This window comes from Malus domestica, chromosome 14 (genome assembly GCF_042453785.1).
Source record: "Malus domestica chromosome 14, GDT2T_hap1".
Taxonomy (NCBI): domain Eukaryota; kingdom Viridiplantae; phylum Streptophyta; class Magnoliopsida; order Rosales; family Rosaceae; genus Malus; species Malus domestica.
The window spans coordinates 21,075,100-21,090,455 of NC_091674.1; the positions used below are offsets into that span (position 1 = coordinate 21,075,100).

At 39.8% G+C, this 15,356-nt stretch overlaps 4 protein-coding genes across 4 annotated transcripts; 1 reads left to right on the forward strand and 3 right to left on the reverse strand.

Moving 5' to 3' along the window:
• Positions 1-2,835: 2,835 nt before the first annotated feature.
• On the reverse strand, positions 2,836-4,367 carry LOC103452569 (uncharacterized). Its single transcript, XM_017337073.3, has one exon. The coding sequence runs from the start codon at positions 4,101-4,103 to the stop codon at positions 3,033-3,035; it is 1,071 nt and encodes a 356-aa protein (XP_017192562.1). The 5' UTR covers positions 4,104-4,367; the 3' UTR covers positions 2,836-3,032.
• Positions 4,368-4,432: 65 nt separating this feature from the next.
• LOC103452568 (uncharacterized) lies at positions 4,433-7,255 on the reverse strand. The gene is made up of 7 exons (XM_008392071.4): positions 6,966-7,255; positions 6,680-6,826; positions 6,489-6,587; positions 5,997-6,188; positions 5,697-5,816; positions 5,468-5,539; positions 4,433-4,967 (listed from the first exon to the last, which is right to left on the reverse strand). Exons 1-7 carry the CDS (start codon positions 7,197-7,199, stop codon positions 4,740-4,742), a joined length of 1,092 nt encoding a protein of 363 aa, XP_008390293.1. The 5' UTR covers positions 7,200-7,255; the 3' UTR covers positions 4,433-4,739.
• Positions 7,256-11,176: 3,921 nt separating this feature from the next.
• On the forward strand, positions 11,177-12,757 carry LOC103452566 (uncharacterized). Its single transcript, XM_008392070.4, has 2 exons — positions 11,177-11,737; positions 12,142-12,757. The coding sequence occupies exons 1-2, from the start codon at positions 11,339-11,341 to the stop codon at positions 12,709-12,711; spliced, it is 969 nt and encodes a 322-aa protein (XP_008390292.1). The 5' UTR covers positions 11,177-11,338; the 3' UTR covers positions 12,712-12,757.
• On the reverse strand, positions 12,730-15,046 carry LOC103452565 (uncharacterized). Its single transcript, XM_008392069.4, has 5 exons — positions 14,167-15,046; positions 13,943-14,022; positions 13,678-13,753; positions 13,289-13,414; positions 12,730-13,189 (listed from the first exon to the last, which is right to left on the reverse strand). Exons 1-5 carry the CDS (start codon positions 14,500-14,502, stop codon positions 13,043-13,045), a joined length of 765 nt encoding a protein of 254 aa, XP_008390291.1. The 5' UTR covers positions 14,503-15,046; the 3' UTR covers positions 12,730-13,042.
• Between the last annotated feature and the right edge of the window lie 310 nt (positions 15,047-15,356).

Here is a 15,356-nt window from a genome sequence, read left to right on the forward strand (position 1 = left end):
TCTGAAAAAGCTTTCTTAGCATTTCTGTTAATATTATTCCTCTCCAACTAAGAAGACAATGTCAACATTCTCTGTTGGTTTTATGGAGTTCATATTCACATAAATTCAAGAGTGCAATGTCAAACATTTTTAAATTAGAAATGTAAGGAATACTACAATGTTAACATTCTCTTTTTCTTTATATAATCGATACGACAGGAGGGAGGATTTAAAATCAAGACCTCGAGTGCATGAGCAAATGTACTTAATCAACTGACCTACACGCCTATTGTGAATGTTAAAATTGGCCTGAGTTCAAATTTTGAAGACGGCAATTGTTGGATCAAAGAAAGAAACAATCTCAGTCTCAAATTTCATAGACGACAGTCGTATCAAAGAAGGAAAAAACAGAAACTTTAATGAAGCATCTTGATATTTTCTAACATCAACAGTATGAAAAAAATATACCTGATGCATGCATCAGTCTACAGTTATTGGAGAATACATTAACTGCACATAGTAACCAAACTCGTTAGTTAGTCATTAATTGCCCCATCCCTAGGGCCGGCCTTGAGGGTAGCCAAGGTAGGCGGTCGCAAAGGGCCCCCAAGTTCGGGGGCCCAAATTTTTTTATATATCCTGTATATAAAATATAAATAAAGAAAACGTAATAAACATCACAATTATTTCGTTGGTGCAGTGGAAACGGTTCCACTTCGTTTTCATTGGTGTGGGCTGTTTAAAACACCTTGTAGGCATTAGTTTTTGCTTTTTTCAAATCTATGAAATTAAAGATAAATTGCTCTTTAAATTTTTTAAAATTACAAGAATCAAAAGGAGTTAAAATAATTCAACAAAAATTAATTTTGAATGAATTTAAAATTTTCTACTTTAGAAAAAAAATAACAAAACCTCATGTTAGTGGGTGGTTTATGTTTAAATTCTTATTATTTTCAAAAATATTTTAAATAAAATTTGTATAAATAGAAAAAACTTGAGTTTCTTAAATAAAAAACATACAAAGGCCAATTGTCACACGCCTACGCGTGTGACAAAAGGCTAGTGAAATTAATGGCCTTAATTGTCCAAATACATTTTTTTTTCTTTTGCTTTTGAAAATGGGTGCATTTTTGCTCACCCACGTTAACTTAGGTGTATGCTCACCACACATCTCCAAGCTTGCCAAGTGTCCCCTTGCCTTAACCCTGGTTAATTGTGATTTAATGACTCTTTATTAATTTAATAAAGAAATAAAAATAAACTAAAAATAGACAAATAAAAAACCGTCTGCAACTCACCTCCCGAAGCGTTTATTCAGTTTCAAAGAAATTGTCCTCCTCCACCAAATCATCCATGGCGTTTCGAATCACAGAAATTATCTCCTAATTGTAATTTTATTTATGTATAATATTCTACTGGAAATTGCTCGAGCATTTAAAGCAGCAACGACGACCCTTTATTCCTCTCACTTGTTATCTGCTTCCTCTCACCTATCACCACCCCACGCCAACCACCCACAATTTGGAACAGTCTTCTGGGTACAAATTTTCTTCACTTATCTGTGCATCTTTGCTTCGGGTGAATGGAGGCAACCTGTGCTCCTTTCTCACGATGTTGATGGACTTCACCCCGTCAAATCAATTCACCCATTCCTCTTTAAATTTGTATTAGAATTTGAGATTTTAGATTTGGGATGTTCGCCCAAATGACAGAAAAGGGGGAAAAGGGACAGAGGAGAGAGATGGGAGGGGGGAGGAAGAGGGGAGATGGACGGTTGAGATACAAATATTGATTAAAAAGTTTAAAGATAAATGTTAAGATGATTATTAATGCATTATTATAGTAAAATATTAATAACAAATGAAAATGTTAACCAGGATTAAAGCAAGGGGACACTTGGCAAGCTTGGAGATGTGTGGTGAGCATACACCCAAGTTAATGTGGGTGAGCAAAAATGCACCCTTTGAAAATAACCTAAAAAAAAATAACAAAAACCAAAATAATCATAACTTTGTAATCCTTTTCTTTCAATTTCCCAGTCTTTTTATGTCTCTTGAATGTTTAAGCAACTATCACTTGATCATGAAGATTGTAATCTGAGGTAACCATAACTTTGAATTTAAATTTTCTTTTTCAATAATCTATTGTTAAAACTAGGTTATTCTAAAATTTGATTCGCTAGTGTATGTTGATTTTAGAAAGAACACAAGAGAACCACTTGGCGTTGTTGAATTATTATGTTCATCAATCAAGTTTTATTGTTTTTTACACTTAGTGCATTTGCGTCTAAACACTTGTGACATGTAATATTAAGTAATGTTAGTATATCTTTTTTTATTTTGATATTAATTTTTAATGATGTTTGATGAAGAAATAGACTTTTTATGTAATTAGCGAATTTTTTTTTACTACATACCAATATACAGGTAGTCGAAGGTCCGAGAACTTTAGGGCCCCACTTTGAAGACTCGCTTAGGACCCCTAAATTCTCAGGGCCGGCCCTGCCCATCCCTAAGTTAATATTAACCCACAAATATTATCATTTATAAAAATATATATGAATAATCCACTTTATTTGCCAAATTAAATTTCTTAACGCTGCACGACTTATATGTTCTAGAAGCAGAGTGCAGATAAGCCAGCTATAAGAAAAAGCACTTGCAATGCCTTTTCTTATTCATGATACAACGTTTATGCAACTTGGCGGGTTGGATCCTAACCAATTCACTTCCTTCTTAAAATTTAACCATCTAACTCACTTCCACTATCATTTAAAAATAAATATAAAAAAACAAAAAAAAAAACTGGTAACTTTAACAGTTAAAAAATATAAGCAAGTGACTTTCGCTGATGCAATTTTTCGTTTCCAATCCAATCCTTCTAATTATTAAATTTGGCCGGCAATTTGACCTTCATTATGAAAACACCAAAAAAAAAAAAAAAAAAAAAAAAACCCCCACTTCAAAATTTACAAATAAGCGAGTCCAAAATTCTAATTATTTTCGTCAATATTTCTCCCCGCCTAAAAAGAAAGCTTTCAACAGTCTGCCTCTTCATTCGCTCCAGTACTTCTCATCAGCATCCTTCTCGTCCTCCCGCTCATCATCTGCACCGTCCATCAAGCTCATCTTGAACCTCTTCACGTCCTCCACCGCCGCGCTCCTAAACAGCCCTACATCGACGGCTCCCGACACCATGTGGTATCCACGTGTCCCCAAATCGCGAGGCCCGTCATGGGGCATAGCGAAGCCGGCCAAGTAGGCCCCACCCCCTTTGGGGTCGGACCCCAGCACGGCCTTCTCGGCCTTTTCCATCATTTTCCTCACCTTCTTGTTCGCGGGGTCCCACAAGTACCCCATGCTGGCGCTCAGATCCAACGGCCCCATCTGAATACAGTCGACTCCATCGACGGCTGCGATGTCCTCCGCGTGCTTCACGCCCTCCTCGCTCTCCACCTGGCACATGATCAGCAGCTGGTCCTCGTAATTACTCAAATACCCCTCGTCGATGCCGTAGTTGGAGGCGCGAACGACGGTGTGGGCGGACCCGCGGACGCCGGCGGGAGGGAAGCGGCAGTAGGAGACGGCCTTCTTGGCGGCCTTGGAGGATTCGATCATGGGGAACATGATGCCTTGTGGGCCGAGATCTAGGGCTTTTTTGGCCCAAGTTGCGGAGGTCTCGGGTAAGCGAAGAATGGCGGGGGTTTGGGTGGCGGCTAGGGCGTGGAGGCAGGAGAGGGCTTCGGGGATGCCGCCGGGGCCATGCTCCATGTCGACGACGACGAAGTCGTAGCCGGAGAGGCCGGCGATCTCGGCGAGGGTGGGGGAGAAGGAGAGGAGGAAGAGGCCGTAGAGGGTCTGGCCGTTTTGGAGGCGAGATTTGAGAGTTAGGGAGGAGGGGGAGATGGAGGAGGTGGTGGTGGTGGTAATGGTGGTTGTGGCGGTGGAGGAGTGGTCGGAGGAGGCGGTGGATTTGATTGAGAAGGTGGCGGGTTTAGAGGTGAGGTTTAGGGGTTTGAGTGGGGAGATGGAATTGGGTTTGATGGGGATGATGGAGAAGGGTTTTCTGAGAGATGATTTGGTGGTTCTGATGGCGGCCGCGGCCGGATAAGTGAGTGTGGCCATAGCTGCCGGTTGGTGTTTTGGCTTATGGGAGAAGGCTCTCACTTTTCACTTCACTGACATGTGAGCTGTGTGTCGTCGCGACGCAGTTTATGTTGGTGCGAGAGGAGAGAGACTTGTCACGTTTGCACGTGCGTAGTGGACTCTTGGAGCTCTCGCCGTGTAACTGTAACCTGTATTCTACTGTAGTCTAAAGGCTGCGGTCCGCCCCGTTTCATGAAAGTCTTTCTCGTCTCAGGCATATTCCCATCTCGTGGCACGACGGGAATTGAGAAATTAGATTTTGTTAGCACACATTTAAGACAAGTTAAATTATGCAAACATCTGAATAATGATGTAAAAGGCTGAACAGATAGATATACGCTCAACTGAAATAAAATTACATGACCCAGGTCAAACATCAATAAAATTGACGTTCCACAATCCATATACCAGTTCAAATCGCCGCATAAAATGTTTACTTAGGTAACCTTAATAGGGAAAATTTCCAATACAATATCAAAAAACGAATAGAGAGACAAAATTGGCCCTGGGAATAAAGAAACGGGCTAAGGTAAGAGAAATTAGCGTACAAGTAACTGAAATGCCCAAGATTTAGTAATCTGAATTGGTAACAAGCCAATGCAAGTCACAATCTGCTCAATCAGACTTCAAACTCCCTTTTGCCATGGCAAGAGCACCTTCATAACTTTGATTTCCTCCAATAAATCCACTCATGTGAACGAAAACACATCCAGGAATCCCAGTCTCCTTTGAGAGCTCCTCGTCCCTAAGCCCCCGCCATTGTGATGCAAGAGCCTTTCGGCTCTCAAATCTATCAGGAGTGACTGCAACCGCTTGAACTCTCCAGTGTTTGCTTCTATCATCCTGCATATCATTTTTTTATTGTAATATTAAAATTAGGGACTCTTCTCCATGTAAAAATTGCAGACATATTATTAGCTTCACAACTAAATGAAACGTAAAGGTGCTAAGAAAGGAGAGATATCGTAAACTAGAAATGAGGCCAGAAAGTCGTGCAAGTACACACTACACTTCCAAATGATCCCAACAAATGTTCTTTAAATCTACTTACATTTCCGATAGCTCTTAAAGAAGCTTAAAATATTTCAAATTGCGTCAAAAGAACTTGCATAATTACAGGTAAACGAGTTTCGTAATGCCAATACTCTCTTAACATGTATTATGTGACTCCAGTTTCCTAATATTTTCTTTGCACATAATAAAGTCACAAGCAGGAATTTCCCCAATCGCCTTTCTACCACCTAAATGCATTTATACTTTATACAGATCAATGGAAGGAAAAATTACTAAGATAAAAATTAAATTAAATAAAAAGAGCAAGGACACCAGATAAATAAAGGTACCTGATAGAGAACATATTTGATGGGCGGCTCAATCTTCATTTCCTCTTCAAGTTCAAATAAATGAAGCTTCCACTGCAGGGAATAAAATCATATAAACCGCTAAAAAACAGTTGAACGTAATGAAGAAATTGTAAAATTAATAGCATTGGCATTACACAATGATATGAGAAAGCTTAAACCAAAGAGTATTTAACTGATAAAAATAAATAATACAGCATTGCATACTTACAGGGCAAAATCGATTCAAAACCATGATTTCACCACTTGGATCAACACTCCATCTTGCCAAGAGACACTCCATCACGATAGATCGAGCTGGTAACCATGATTTTGCATGAAAACGGACACTCTGAAATTTTGAAAAACAAGGTCATTGAAAAGGGATGCAAAATAAAAATTCCAACTAAAACATATCCTCATTAAAGCGTTCAACCCTTCTTTAATTTGGTTGTCCTCGGACTTGAAAGAAACATATTAAACATGAGCAAATTCTACATATCCACCAAGTCTTAATGATAGGAAGACGTACACTTAAAAATTCGCTGCCCGCAAGTTCCATTGCTCTTTGAAAGGCTTCGTTCTCCTTTTCAGATGATTGATCAGGATCTATCCAATCTAAATTCAACCTGCCCACCCTTGAAGACAAGTGTGTATTATTCACATATCTTGGAGGCTGGTCCGTATCATACCGATTGATCCCGTTGTCAACAGCATCAATTGCCTGTTACAAGTAATCGAAAGTGTCAAAAATACAGTTGGAATAACAAGAATTCATGTCAACATGAAACTGCTGAACATTAAAGAAACCAAACTGAGTAATGACAAATGACATTTCAATGAAAACTTATAGAATCAGGGCAAAAATGGCCTCATAATGGTTTTTGTTCTAATTTATAACATAACAGGCTCTCAGCATCAACAATTCCATTCGAGTTCAAATGTAGTTAAAAATTAATGGTAGCACGGCCCCCATTCTATATTCGCATAGAATATGAAGAAAAGATGCAAAATTTAGTAGTACCTCCATAAAGCTTTTGTACACAGCCAAGAACAACCGGTGCACATCGAGGTGACCTTCATCGACCTGAAGCTCCTTCGCTATTATTTCCTTCCCGAAATGCTACAAACAGATTTAACACGAGTAAAGTTACACATATGAAATTCCCATTACTTATATCCCTCAAAACAGATATGACCATTTGAAGCAAATACCTTGTAAACCAGACCAGCACTGCTCAGCTTGGTCTTAAACCCGTGCCCGAAAACCTCCTCGAAACCCTTCTGGTGATGATCGTATCGGTCCCGACTAGAATCATACACACCCCCAACGTCAAGCACAGCATCCAGAACCTCCAAAACCTAAAACCCTCAATCAAACAATAACATCTACGATAAGAAATCACAAATTGCTGCAAATGGTTCGAATTTCAACCAAGTAACTTAATTTATCATCAATTTTCTCGGAAACCAAACAGAAAGTGGGAAAGGGATTGAAAACCTGGGGGTCGCGAGTGCGGACGATTTCGGCGTTGGAGAACTTGTCTGTGAGGCGAATCATGAAGCAGCCGAGGGCTTCGTCGCAGTGGAAGCTGCCGTTGTGGGTCCCCACTCGCTTAGGTGAAGTAGCGGCGGCCATGAGAGAGCGGGAGAGGTGGAGGTGTAGGCGGTGGTGGTAGGCGGGGAAGACGAATGGGAGTGTGTGCTTAAACCCTCTGCCTACTAGCGGAAGCATGCCTTTGCGGGGATCTCAACAGTCGGGGAGTTATTTCTACAATTTCATTTTTTATTATTATTTTACAATTAATTTCACACCTTAGACCATCTCCAACCCTTGGGCTAAAAGCCAAATTTTTTAGCCCGGAAAATTTAGCTTTTAGCCCAGAAACATCTTTTCTGCTCCAACCCTTCTACTCTAAAATTTTAGCCCGGAATTATTAAAGAATGAAATTAGCCTAAATTTTTTTCTTAAATCAATTTTTTTTAAAAAAAATAAATATGTAGATTATTGTAAATTAATTTTATGAACATTTTAATCTAAAAAAATTTAAATTCCGATAAACATTTCGCATTTAGCCCGGGGGGAATTTGGGGGGGAATTTGGCCCAACTTTAGCATTCCCCTTTTAGCCCAATATTTTAGCTTGGGTTGGAGGGTGTTTGGGGGGAATTTTGGGCTAAATATTTGGCATTTAGCCCAGGGTTGGAGTAGGTCTTATAAATGAAGTCTAGTGTCATCCACATACGTCTTATTATTTTTCACACTTCTATTAATTTTTTTTCATTGAATTTTTTCAATTAAATTTAACAAGACGGTCGAAAGTTAAAAGGGTTGTGTGAGAAATAGAAAATGGTGTGTGAAGAATACTATTCTAAGTCAAATAGTCGAATGTATTTTTCAAGGCTCCATACCTAAAAGCAGTAATAAAAATTAGAGAACATAACATGTGCCAATTAATGTTAGTAGAGTGATATTTCTTAGGTTTAAATCTAGTGTTTGAATAGTGATATTTCTCATTACTGGTAACTATGAAAAGGTATTAGGTTTAAATTTAGTGAATAACGAATTTGATGCTAATTTATTCTTCTAATTCTCAGACTACGTTTGGTACTTGGGAATGGAAAGAGCTTGTGTGTTCATAGGTAGAGATGTTTCCGTAGAAACTTGAAAACGCCTCAAAGACTAACTCCAACCTTCAAGGTGCAGCACAAAGTTGGACTTGGCCTCATACATGTCCTCCAACTGTTTGATAAAAAGTTTCAAAGAAGGGTTGCTCTTCTTTTATATTTTTTTAAATATTACCTAACCGTCACACATGTGTATTTGTTAATCACATTGGCTTAGTTCTACCAGTAGCTACTGCTTCAGTAGAGAGAGCATTTTCCTCTATGAATTTTTTGAAATGTCCCTTGCATAACCAAATAGGAGATCAATAGTTGAGTGATAGTACGGTAGTATATATTGAGAGTAAATGTTTTTTCATTTATTGATAATGAAGCTATAATGCAGCGTTTTCAAAATATAAAAACGTGTCTTGGACAATTGTAACTTGTATTATTATTATTTGTTCTATAAATTATGAATGATGGAACCATTGTCACATCCCGGCCCGAGCCCCCACCACATCCCGGGCTTGACTCCACCGTAGCACGATATTGTCCGCTTTGGGCCTTGATCACGCCTTCACGATTTTGTTTCTGGGAACTCATGCAAGCAGAGCTTCCCAGTGGGTCACCCATCTTGGGAATGCTCTCGCGCGAACTCGCTTAACTTCAGAGTTCCAATGGAACTTGAAGCCAGTGAGTTCCCAAAAAGTCTCGTGCTAGGTAGAGATGAGAATATACATATAAGGCTTAGAGGATCCATTCCCCTGAGAGATGTGGGATGTTACAATCCACCCCCTTTAGGGGCCCAACGTCCTCGTTGGCACACATCCGGCCAGGGATTGCCTTTGATACCAAATTATCATATTCCGGCCCGGGCCCCCACCACATCCTGGGCTCAATTCCACCGTAGCACGATATTGTCCACTTTGGGCCCCAACCACGCCCTCACGGTTTTGTTTCTAGGAACTCACACAAGCAGAACTTCCCAGTAGGTCACCTATCCTGGGAATGCTCTCACGCAAACTCGCTTAACTTCAGAGTTCCGATGGAACCCGAAGCCAGTGAGCTCCCAAAATGCCTCGTGCTAGGTAGAGATGAGAATATACATATAAAGCTTAGAGGATTCACTCCCCTGGACGATGTGGGATGTTACAACTATGATTTAATTTTTAAGGTTATTAATATCTAAAAAAATGTTTGTGAACTTTTACATGTGACCCTTTTAATAATTTTTCCTGAATCCGCCATTGGAGCCATGCCAAGGCTAGGCCAAGAAGTGGTCATAAAGAAAAATTGTAAATAAAATGGAAAAGAAAAATGGCTAAAAGATACTTGTCAAAATTGCTTTTCAAATTTTTTATTTAGTCATGGAAACTTAAATAATTAATTTTTGTTGTATTATTTATGTTCATAATTGGATTATTACTTAAATGTTGATAAATGTACTAATTTTTTATTGGTGACATATCATTTAACTTGCAAATTTTGTCTATAAATTTAGTATCTCTAACATTACCACTAAAATAAACTAGGATCGCAATTTTTATATTCCCCATTTATACAAGGGGCATTTTGTTTCCTTATCACATATGTATTTGGTTTTCTTTTCCTAATTGGTTACGATATTTTTATGTTTCCTTATTAATTATATAGGGTTAAACTCAGTTTACTACCTTCAAGTTTCGTGGTTTTCAACATTTAGTACATCAAGTGTTTTTCGTCCCAGAGTCATACCTAAAGTGTTAATTTTGGGACAGTCTCATACATCCGTTAGTCAAACTGTTAACTCTGCTGTTAAATGATGACGTAGCGCCCATGTGGACAATGACTGGGCGCCACGTGTCATTAAAAAAAATTTAAAAATTAAAATAATTAAAATTTTAATTAAATAAAGTACTTAAAAAAAAAAACATAAAAAAACCAAAACCCCCCTTTTTTCCTTCCCCTTTCGTCTTCCCCACTGGAACCCCTTTTTTCCTTCTGGAAGACCCTCCACGGTTCCACCCCTCCACCCCCTTCGTCTTCTCCATTCCCTCCACCCCCTTCGTCTTCTCCATCCCCTCCACAGACAGAACCAAAACCGAAACCATGGGCTGTGAGAAGAGTGAGAGTTTCAATGGCGACACCATGGGCTGTGAGAGCCGAGCTCCCCAAAGGTCCTGATCTGTGCGCTGACCGCTCCATTCTGCAAAATGGGTCTTCCTCCGCTCGCCACCGCGACCTCGTTTTCGTCGTCAATCCCAACGGACACTCTGAGATTATAGATGATGCAAGTCGTTGTTTCAATTGTGGCTCTTACAATCACTCGTTGAAAAAATGCCCGAAGCCTCGTAACAATGCTGCTGTCAATAGTGCCCGTAAACAGCTCAAGTCCAAACGCAATCAGAATGCTGGTTCTTGCAATCCAACGCGATATTATCAGAAGTCTTCAGCAGCTGGAAAGTATGATGGTTTAAGGCCTGGAGTTCTCGATGCTGAGACGCAGAAGCTTTTGGAGACAATTCTTATTAGATTAGAGATTTATTAGGAGAATGCTCCTGTATCTATTGTATGATTCAGATCAATGAAATTATTCATTCGAGACAATTCTTTCTCGTAATATTCTTTCTTTAAAGAACCGGAGAGGAAAATGACAGTAGAATTATTTACATTTCTCTTCATTAAGTAGGCCATCACAAACACCACCATTAGACTAAAAGGTCTCACAAACCTCGCTAACATTATAAATCGTTGTATTAAAAAAATAGCCCACCATATGCGTCCGTCAAACCTCACACGGAGGATGGACGGAGGCATTGTTGGTATTTGGTTCATGTGAGAAGGGCGGATGCAAATATCAGAAATAGGTAATGCAAGGTGTGTGTTATTCTTATTCCTGACATATTTTGCGTTTGCAGACACATTAGAAAGAAAAAAGTTAATGGGTTTCACGTTAAAATCAGGCATGTCGTAACAATCATGTTTCTTTTCTCACATCATTCCCAATTTTTCATTCATAACTTATTTCAATTTTTGTATCAAACAATACGACAAAATGATAAGAACTCAAGATCTCGAATATATAAATAAAAACTCTTAACCACTTGCATTGCATGACCTTTGCCTTCCCCGTTTTCAAATAAGTAACCATGCCGTAAGTTTTTGTTTTACCTCTTGCCTTCAATAAGTTGCAACTTTGCAAGTAGAAGTTGGGGGTGAGTGGTGGTCAGTACTTTCTCAAACAAAACATGAAATAGGATAACAAAATCCTCCAAATCCAGTGACCACCATGCCCTTAACTATCAAGCTCACTTGGGCTCCCTCCACAAATCCCACATCGCATCTCCTCCCCTCAAAACTCCTCACCCCATCTGAATCCTCCTCTGCAATCTTCTTCCCCCGAGCTTCTACTCCTTCCCCACCTCATCGACCTCTCATAGCAAAATGCACGACTGGTGGCGCTGCCGGAGAGGGCGGCGGCTTGAAGAAGGCACTGAGTGGCATTGTGGGAGAGCAAGTGGAGGAGCTCTTGAAAAGAGAAGAGAACAGGGAGTTGCTCGATGGGTTGGAAAAGGCGTCTCAGAGAGTTGAGATTGCTAAGAGAGAGCTGGCTGAGATTGAAAGGCAGGAACTTGAGGCCAAGCTTGTGAGGGATTACATTGCTCAACTAGAAAGCAGAGCTTCTGAGGTTCTAAATCTTCTCAGTTCCCAACTTTTGATTCATTTTCTGGGTTTTTCTGAATTGAGTTTTTGTTTTAGGTGCCTTTTCCTATCTCCTAGAAATTTTTCGACTGAGAATTGATATTAGCACTTCAAAACAGTCATTAAGCACTCTATCCGCCTTATCTTCTTATCGGGATGGACTATTTTGGAGTGTCGATACCAGCTCCCACTTGGTTTTTTGTGTAATTTGTAAGTGAAATGGTCAGTTCATTTGTTGAAAACACTGATTTGTCATTTGCTTCAGTTGTGTTAAGATTTTGTTTTTTGGTTTCTAACTATCATTTTTGTTCAAATACAACGATAGTTGACATACTATATGTTGTCGGGCATCTTCTCCTGCTAAGATTATTGACTCTGTTTGCATTGAAGATTGCAGAATGTCAAAAGGAGATATCAGAAGCAAAATCCATGGTTGAAGAAGCTGAACGTGCCCTCTCACAAGACGGAGATCAACTCGGCGGCGGATATTCTTTTGCAGCGACCGAAAATAAGGAAATCGACAAGGATAAAGAGAGATGGCAATCCATAAAAGCAGCCTCAGTTTCCGCCCTAGTCGGCACTGTTGCTGCATTACCCTTCTCCTTCACTCAGGTGGCAAGCATTTCTGAGCTGATCCTCCCTCTGGGAGTCACCTTCGCCAGCTGTGCTCTATTCGGAGTCACCTTCCGATACACAATACGAAGAGACTTGGACGATGCTCATCTCAAGACCGGAGCGCCTGCAGCATTCGGAGTTGTCAAAGGGCTTGCTACACTGGATGGCGGACAGCCTTTGGAACTGAATGCCGGTAGCTTCTTTTCACATGCTTTTGATGGCGCGATTTACGTGTCTCAGAGTCTTTTTATTTTTCTTTCTGCTGCTGTTGCTCTGGATTATTGTTTTAAGACAGGGCTATTGAGTCCTTTTCCTATCAAGAACTCTCTATCAGGATCCAATTAACCAAAAGATGTTCATACGTGCGAGAAATAAGATATTTTGAGCTTTATTTCAGGAGGTAATAACAAATAACTTAATCGATAAACAAATTCGTATCAATGGTGTCGAAATGGATTCTACACTCTACATGTGAATTCATCGTTACCATCATGTTCTAATTCATATCAGTGTGCAGCTACTGATATCGGACTACCTTCTGTGTATGGTATCTCTCTATCTCTCTCGACTCTTCCTCATGCGTTGAGTCTGCAGTCACGGTTGTCTTCATGGTACTTTGTCTGGGTGCTACGGCTGCGTTTTAAAATAGAAATTGCTTGCATCCAACTCTGACCTTCTAGTGTTTCCTCCTTTCATTTTCTTCCCAATCGACATTGGCACGCTCACGATCTTGTAAGGGCCTCTTGGGAGCTCCCCAATCATCAATCCCGTTTCTCGATTGTTCTTCACTGGATGGAAGGTTCTTATTTTCCTTCTTCGTCCCCTTCATATGACATAAAAGCAGTTAAAGCCTATGTAAAACAAGGACAAAAAATCTATCCAGAATTCTTAAAAATTGTTATGGACCCAAAGTAGTTAATACCTCCTCGGAGGTTCCTTGATACCCACTCTGACGATCTTTCCTTCTAGCAGTTGACGAGAGATGCTTTGCAGCCTCATTAAAGAATTGAAAGCCCTGAAGATCCCCATTTTTAATACTTGCTTCCAGCTACAAGGGCGAAAATGTGGAATCACAAGATTACGGTTACATGATTTACAAACGATTGAATGAACTCACAATCGAAATGCCTCAAAACCATTAGTGTAGAGGCTATAACTTGCCTAGCAATATACTTCATTTCCGTTCTGGTAACATTCACCGCTCATTTGAAAAGGTTGCGTCAAGAGATTAAAAACAGGAACTCTATTCGACCCCAACATAAGCGATAAATGATGAACCGGGTGGAGAGCATAATTGATGAGGACTCATACCTGGACATGAATAATGCAGAAAACGATGCTAGCAACAGGCAGCCAGCTCTCCTCAGGCGACAGCGACAAATTCGTCCTAACAAATCATCGGAAAATCAAGCAATACATTAGCGCCTAGAATTACGGATTATCTGGATCACTCACATGACACATTTACCTCATTCTTCGAAAATCGAAAACTACAAGCATAAGCTCAACAAGTATGCAATTGCTCAGATAATCAAAGTCAAAAGCATTCAATAAAGCAGCAATCTTCATCCCCTACCTCAGGTAGGGAGCCAAGTACACAAGCGCATACACCGCATACCGCCGTTTTCCGGTATCCAGCCAAGCAAAAATCCAACTCTACAATTATTCGTTGCAACCAAACACAAATTAAAACAAACCCAATAAAAATAAACAAAAAGTTCAAAAATTTGAAAGAAGAATACATAAATGATAAAAAAAGATCAATAATTTGAGAGAGAAACGGATTGTTTTTTGTTTTACCAGCCAATTGAAGTAGGGAATGAAGCTGACGATGCCCATGACGGCAAACCTGGCGTCGGTGGAATCCATCAGCGAACCCCCACTGTCATCGTCGTCGGGAGTGCTGACAGGAAGCACCAGGGACGAGAGCATGCAGGCGCCGATGGCGGCGGCGAACGGCGCGTCGTTTGAGAACTCCGCTCTGCAGAGTCTGTATCCGGAGAGGTTATTGTTCTTCCTCCGGTTTGGGTGTTTGTTGGCGGAGAGGAGAGAGGGTCTGAGGCTAGAGAGCTGAGCAGGAAGCTGCGGCGGTTTTAGGGAGTGGAGGGCGGAGGAGCAGTGGATTGCGGCGGCCATGGGTTTTGCTTGGGTTCGGGAGAGGTTAGCGTAACATGTGAGGCGCACTGCACTGGATTCCTGCAAATGTAATCGGAGATTACTGCACAGCTGAGCCTGAGTGGCAGCCACCTCGACTCTCGCGCGTTTTGGGAAAGAGAGATGCTAAAGAGATCCGGAACTCTCACTGTTTGCCCGTGTCATATTTTTTTTTGTACATTATTTTATAAAATTGTTACGAAAATCAACGTTAAATTGTGGAGTTTACATTTATCTCGATAAAATAGAAATCAAATTGGAATATTTGTCAATTTTCTCATTGAACTTGTATGGAGTTAAACTGTCAAGCCTACGTTCAAATTTTCATCCATCCAATTTTCTATCATTTTTGCCCTCATACAAATGTGTGTTGTTTCTGTCATCAAGATTGATGAAAAATTGGATGAAATTTTTTAAAATCTAACGTCACGAATTATAAAAAATTCAATAGGATAATCGGCTAAAATAAAAAGTTAGGAAAAAAATTGCCAACTCCATATCAGTTTAGGGGACAAATCAACAAATACCTCAACCAAACTTGACCATTTGATATGTTCAACTAGTAGAGCTCAAACTTGAATGAGGATCCAGGAAATCATCTAATCATGTTCATTTATCGTACATTGTTACGCCCAATTTTTATCAAATACTATTTATTTTTAATTTTAAATAAAATAAAAATTACAATAATTTATAACTGCACAATATACGATAAACAAAAATATCCTCATTCCTCAAACTTGAACATCTGATATGTTCAATTAGTAGAGCTCATAAGCAGCTCCTATTCAAAAAGTTGGCTTGCGATGACAAATCTCTACATTTTCAAGTTAAAT

Bases quoted from the DNA above. Each gene is read 5' to 3' on its own strand.
- LOC103452569 (XM_017337073.3), bottom strand. From the start codon at position 4,103: ATGGCCACACTCACTTATCCGGCCGCGGCCGCCATCAGAACCACCAAA.
- LOC103452568 (XM_008392071.4), bottom strand. From the start codon at position 7,199: ATGCTTCCGCTAGTAGGCAGAGGGTTTAAGCACACACTCCCATTCGTC. The intron at 6,588-6,679 runs GTATTTGCTTCA...ATCTGTTTGTAG, and splicing joins GTGCTGGTCTGGTTTACAAG to CATTTCGGGAAGGAAATAAT. The intron at 5,817-5,996 runs GTACGTCTTCCT...TCAAAATTTCAG, and splicing joins CGGGCAGCGAATTTTTAAGT to AGTGTCCGTTTTCATGCAAA.
- LOC103452565 (XM_008392069.4), bottom strand. From the start codon at position 14,502: ATGGCCGCCGCAATCCACTGCTCCTCCGCCCTCCACTCCCTAAAACCG. The intron at 13,415-13,677 runs GTATGAGTCCTC...TCGCCCTTGTAG, and splicing joins TCTGCATTATTCATGTCCAG to CTGGAAGCAAGTATTAAAAA. The intron at 13,190-13,288 runs GTATTAACTACT...TGTCATATGAAG, and splicing joins ATCAAGGAACCTCCGAGGAG to GGGACGAAGAAGGAAAATAA.
- LOC103452566 (XM_008392070.4), top strand. From the start codon at position 11,339: ATGCCCTTAACTATCAAGCTCACTTGGGCTCCCTCCACAAATCCCACA. The intron at 11,738-12,141 runs GTTCTAAATCTT...TTTGCATTGAAG, and splicing joins TAGAAAGCAGAGCTTCTGAG to ATTGCAGAATGTCAAAAGGA.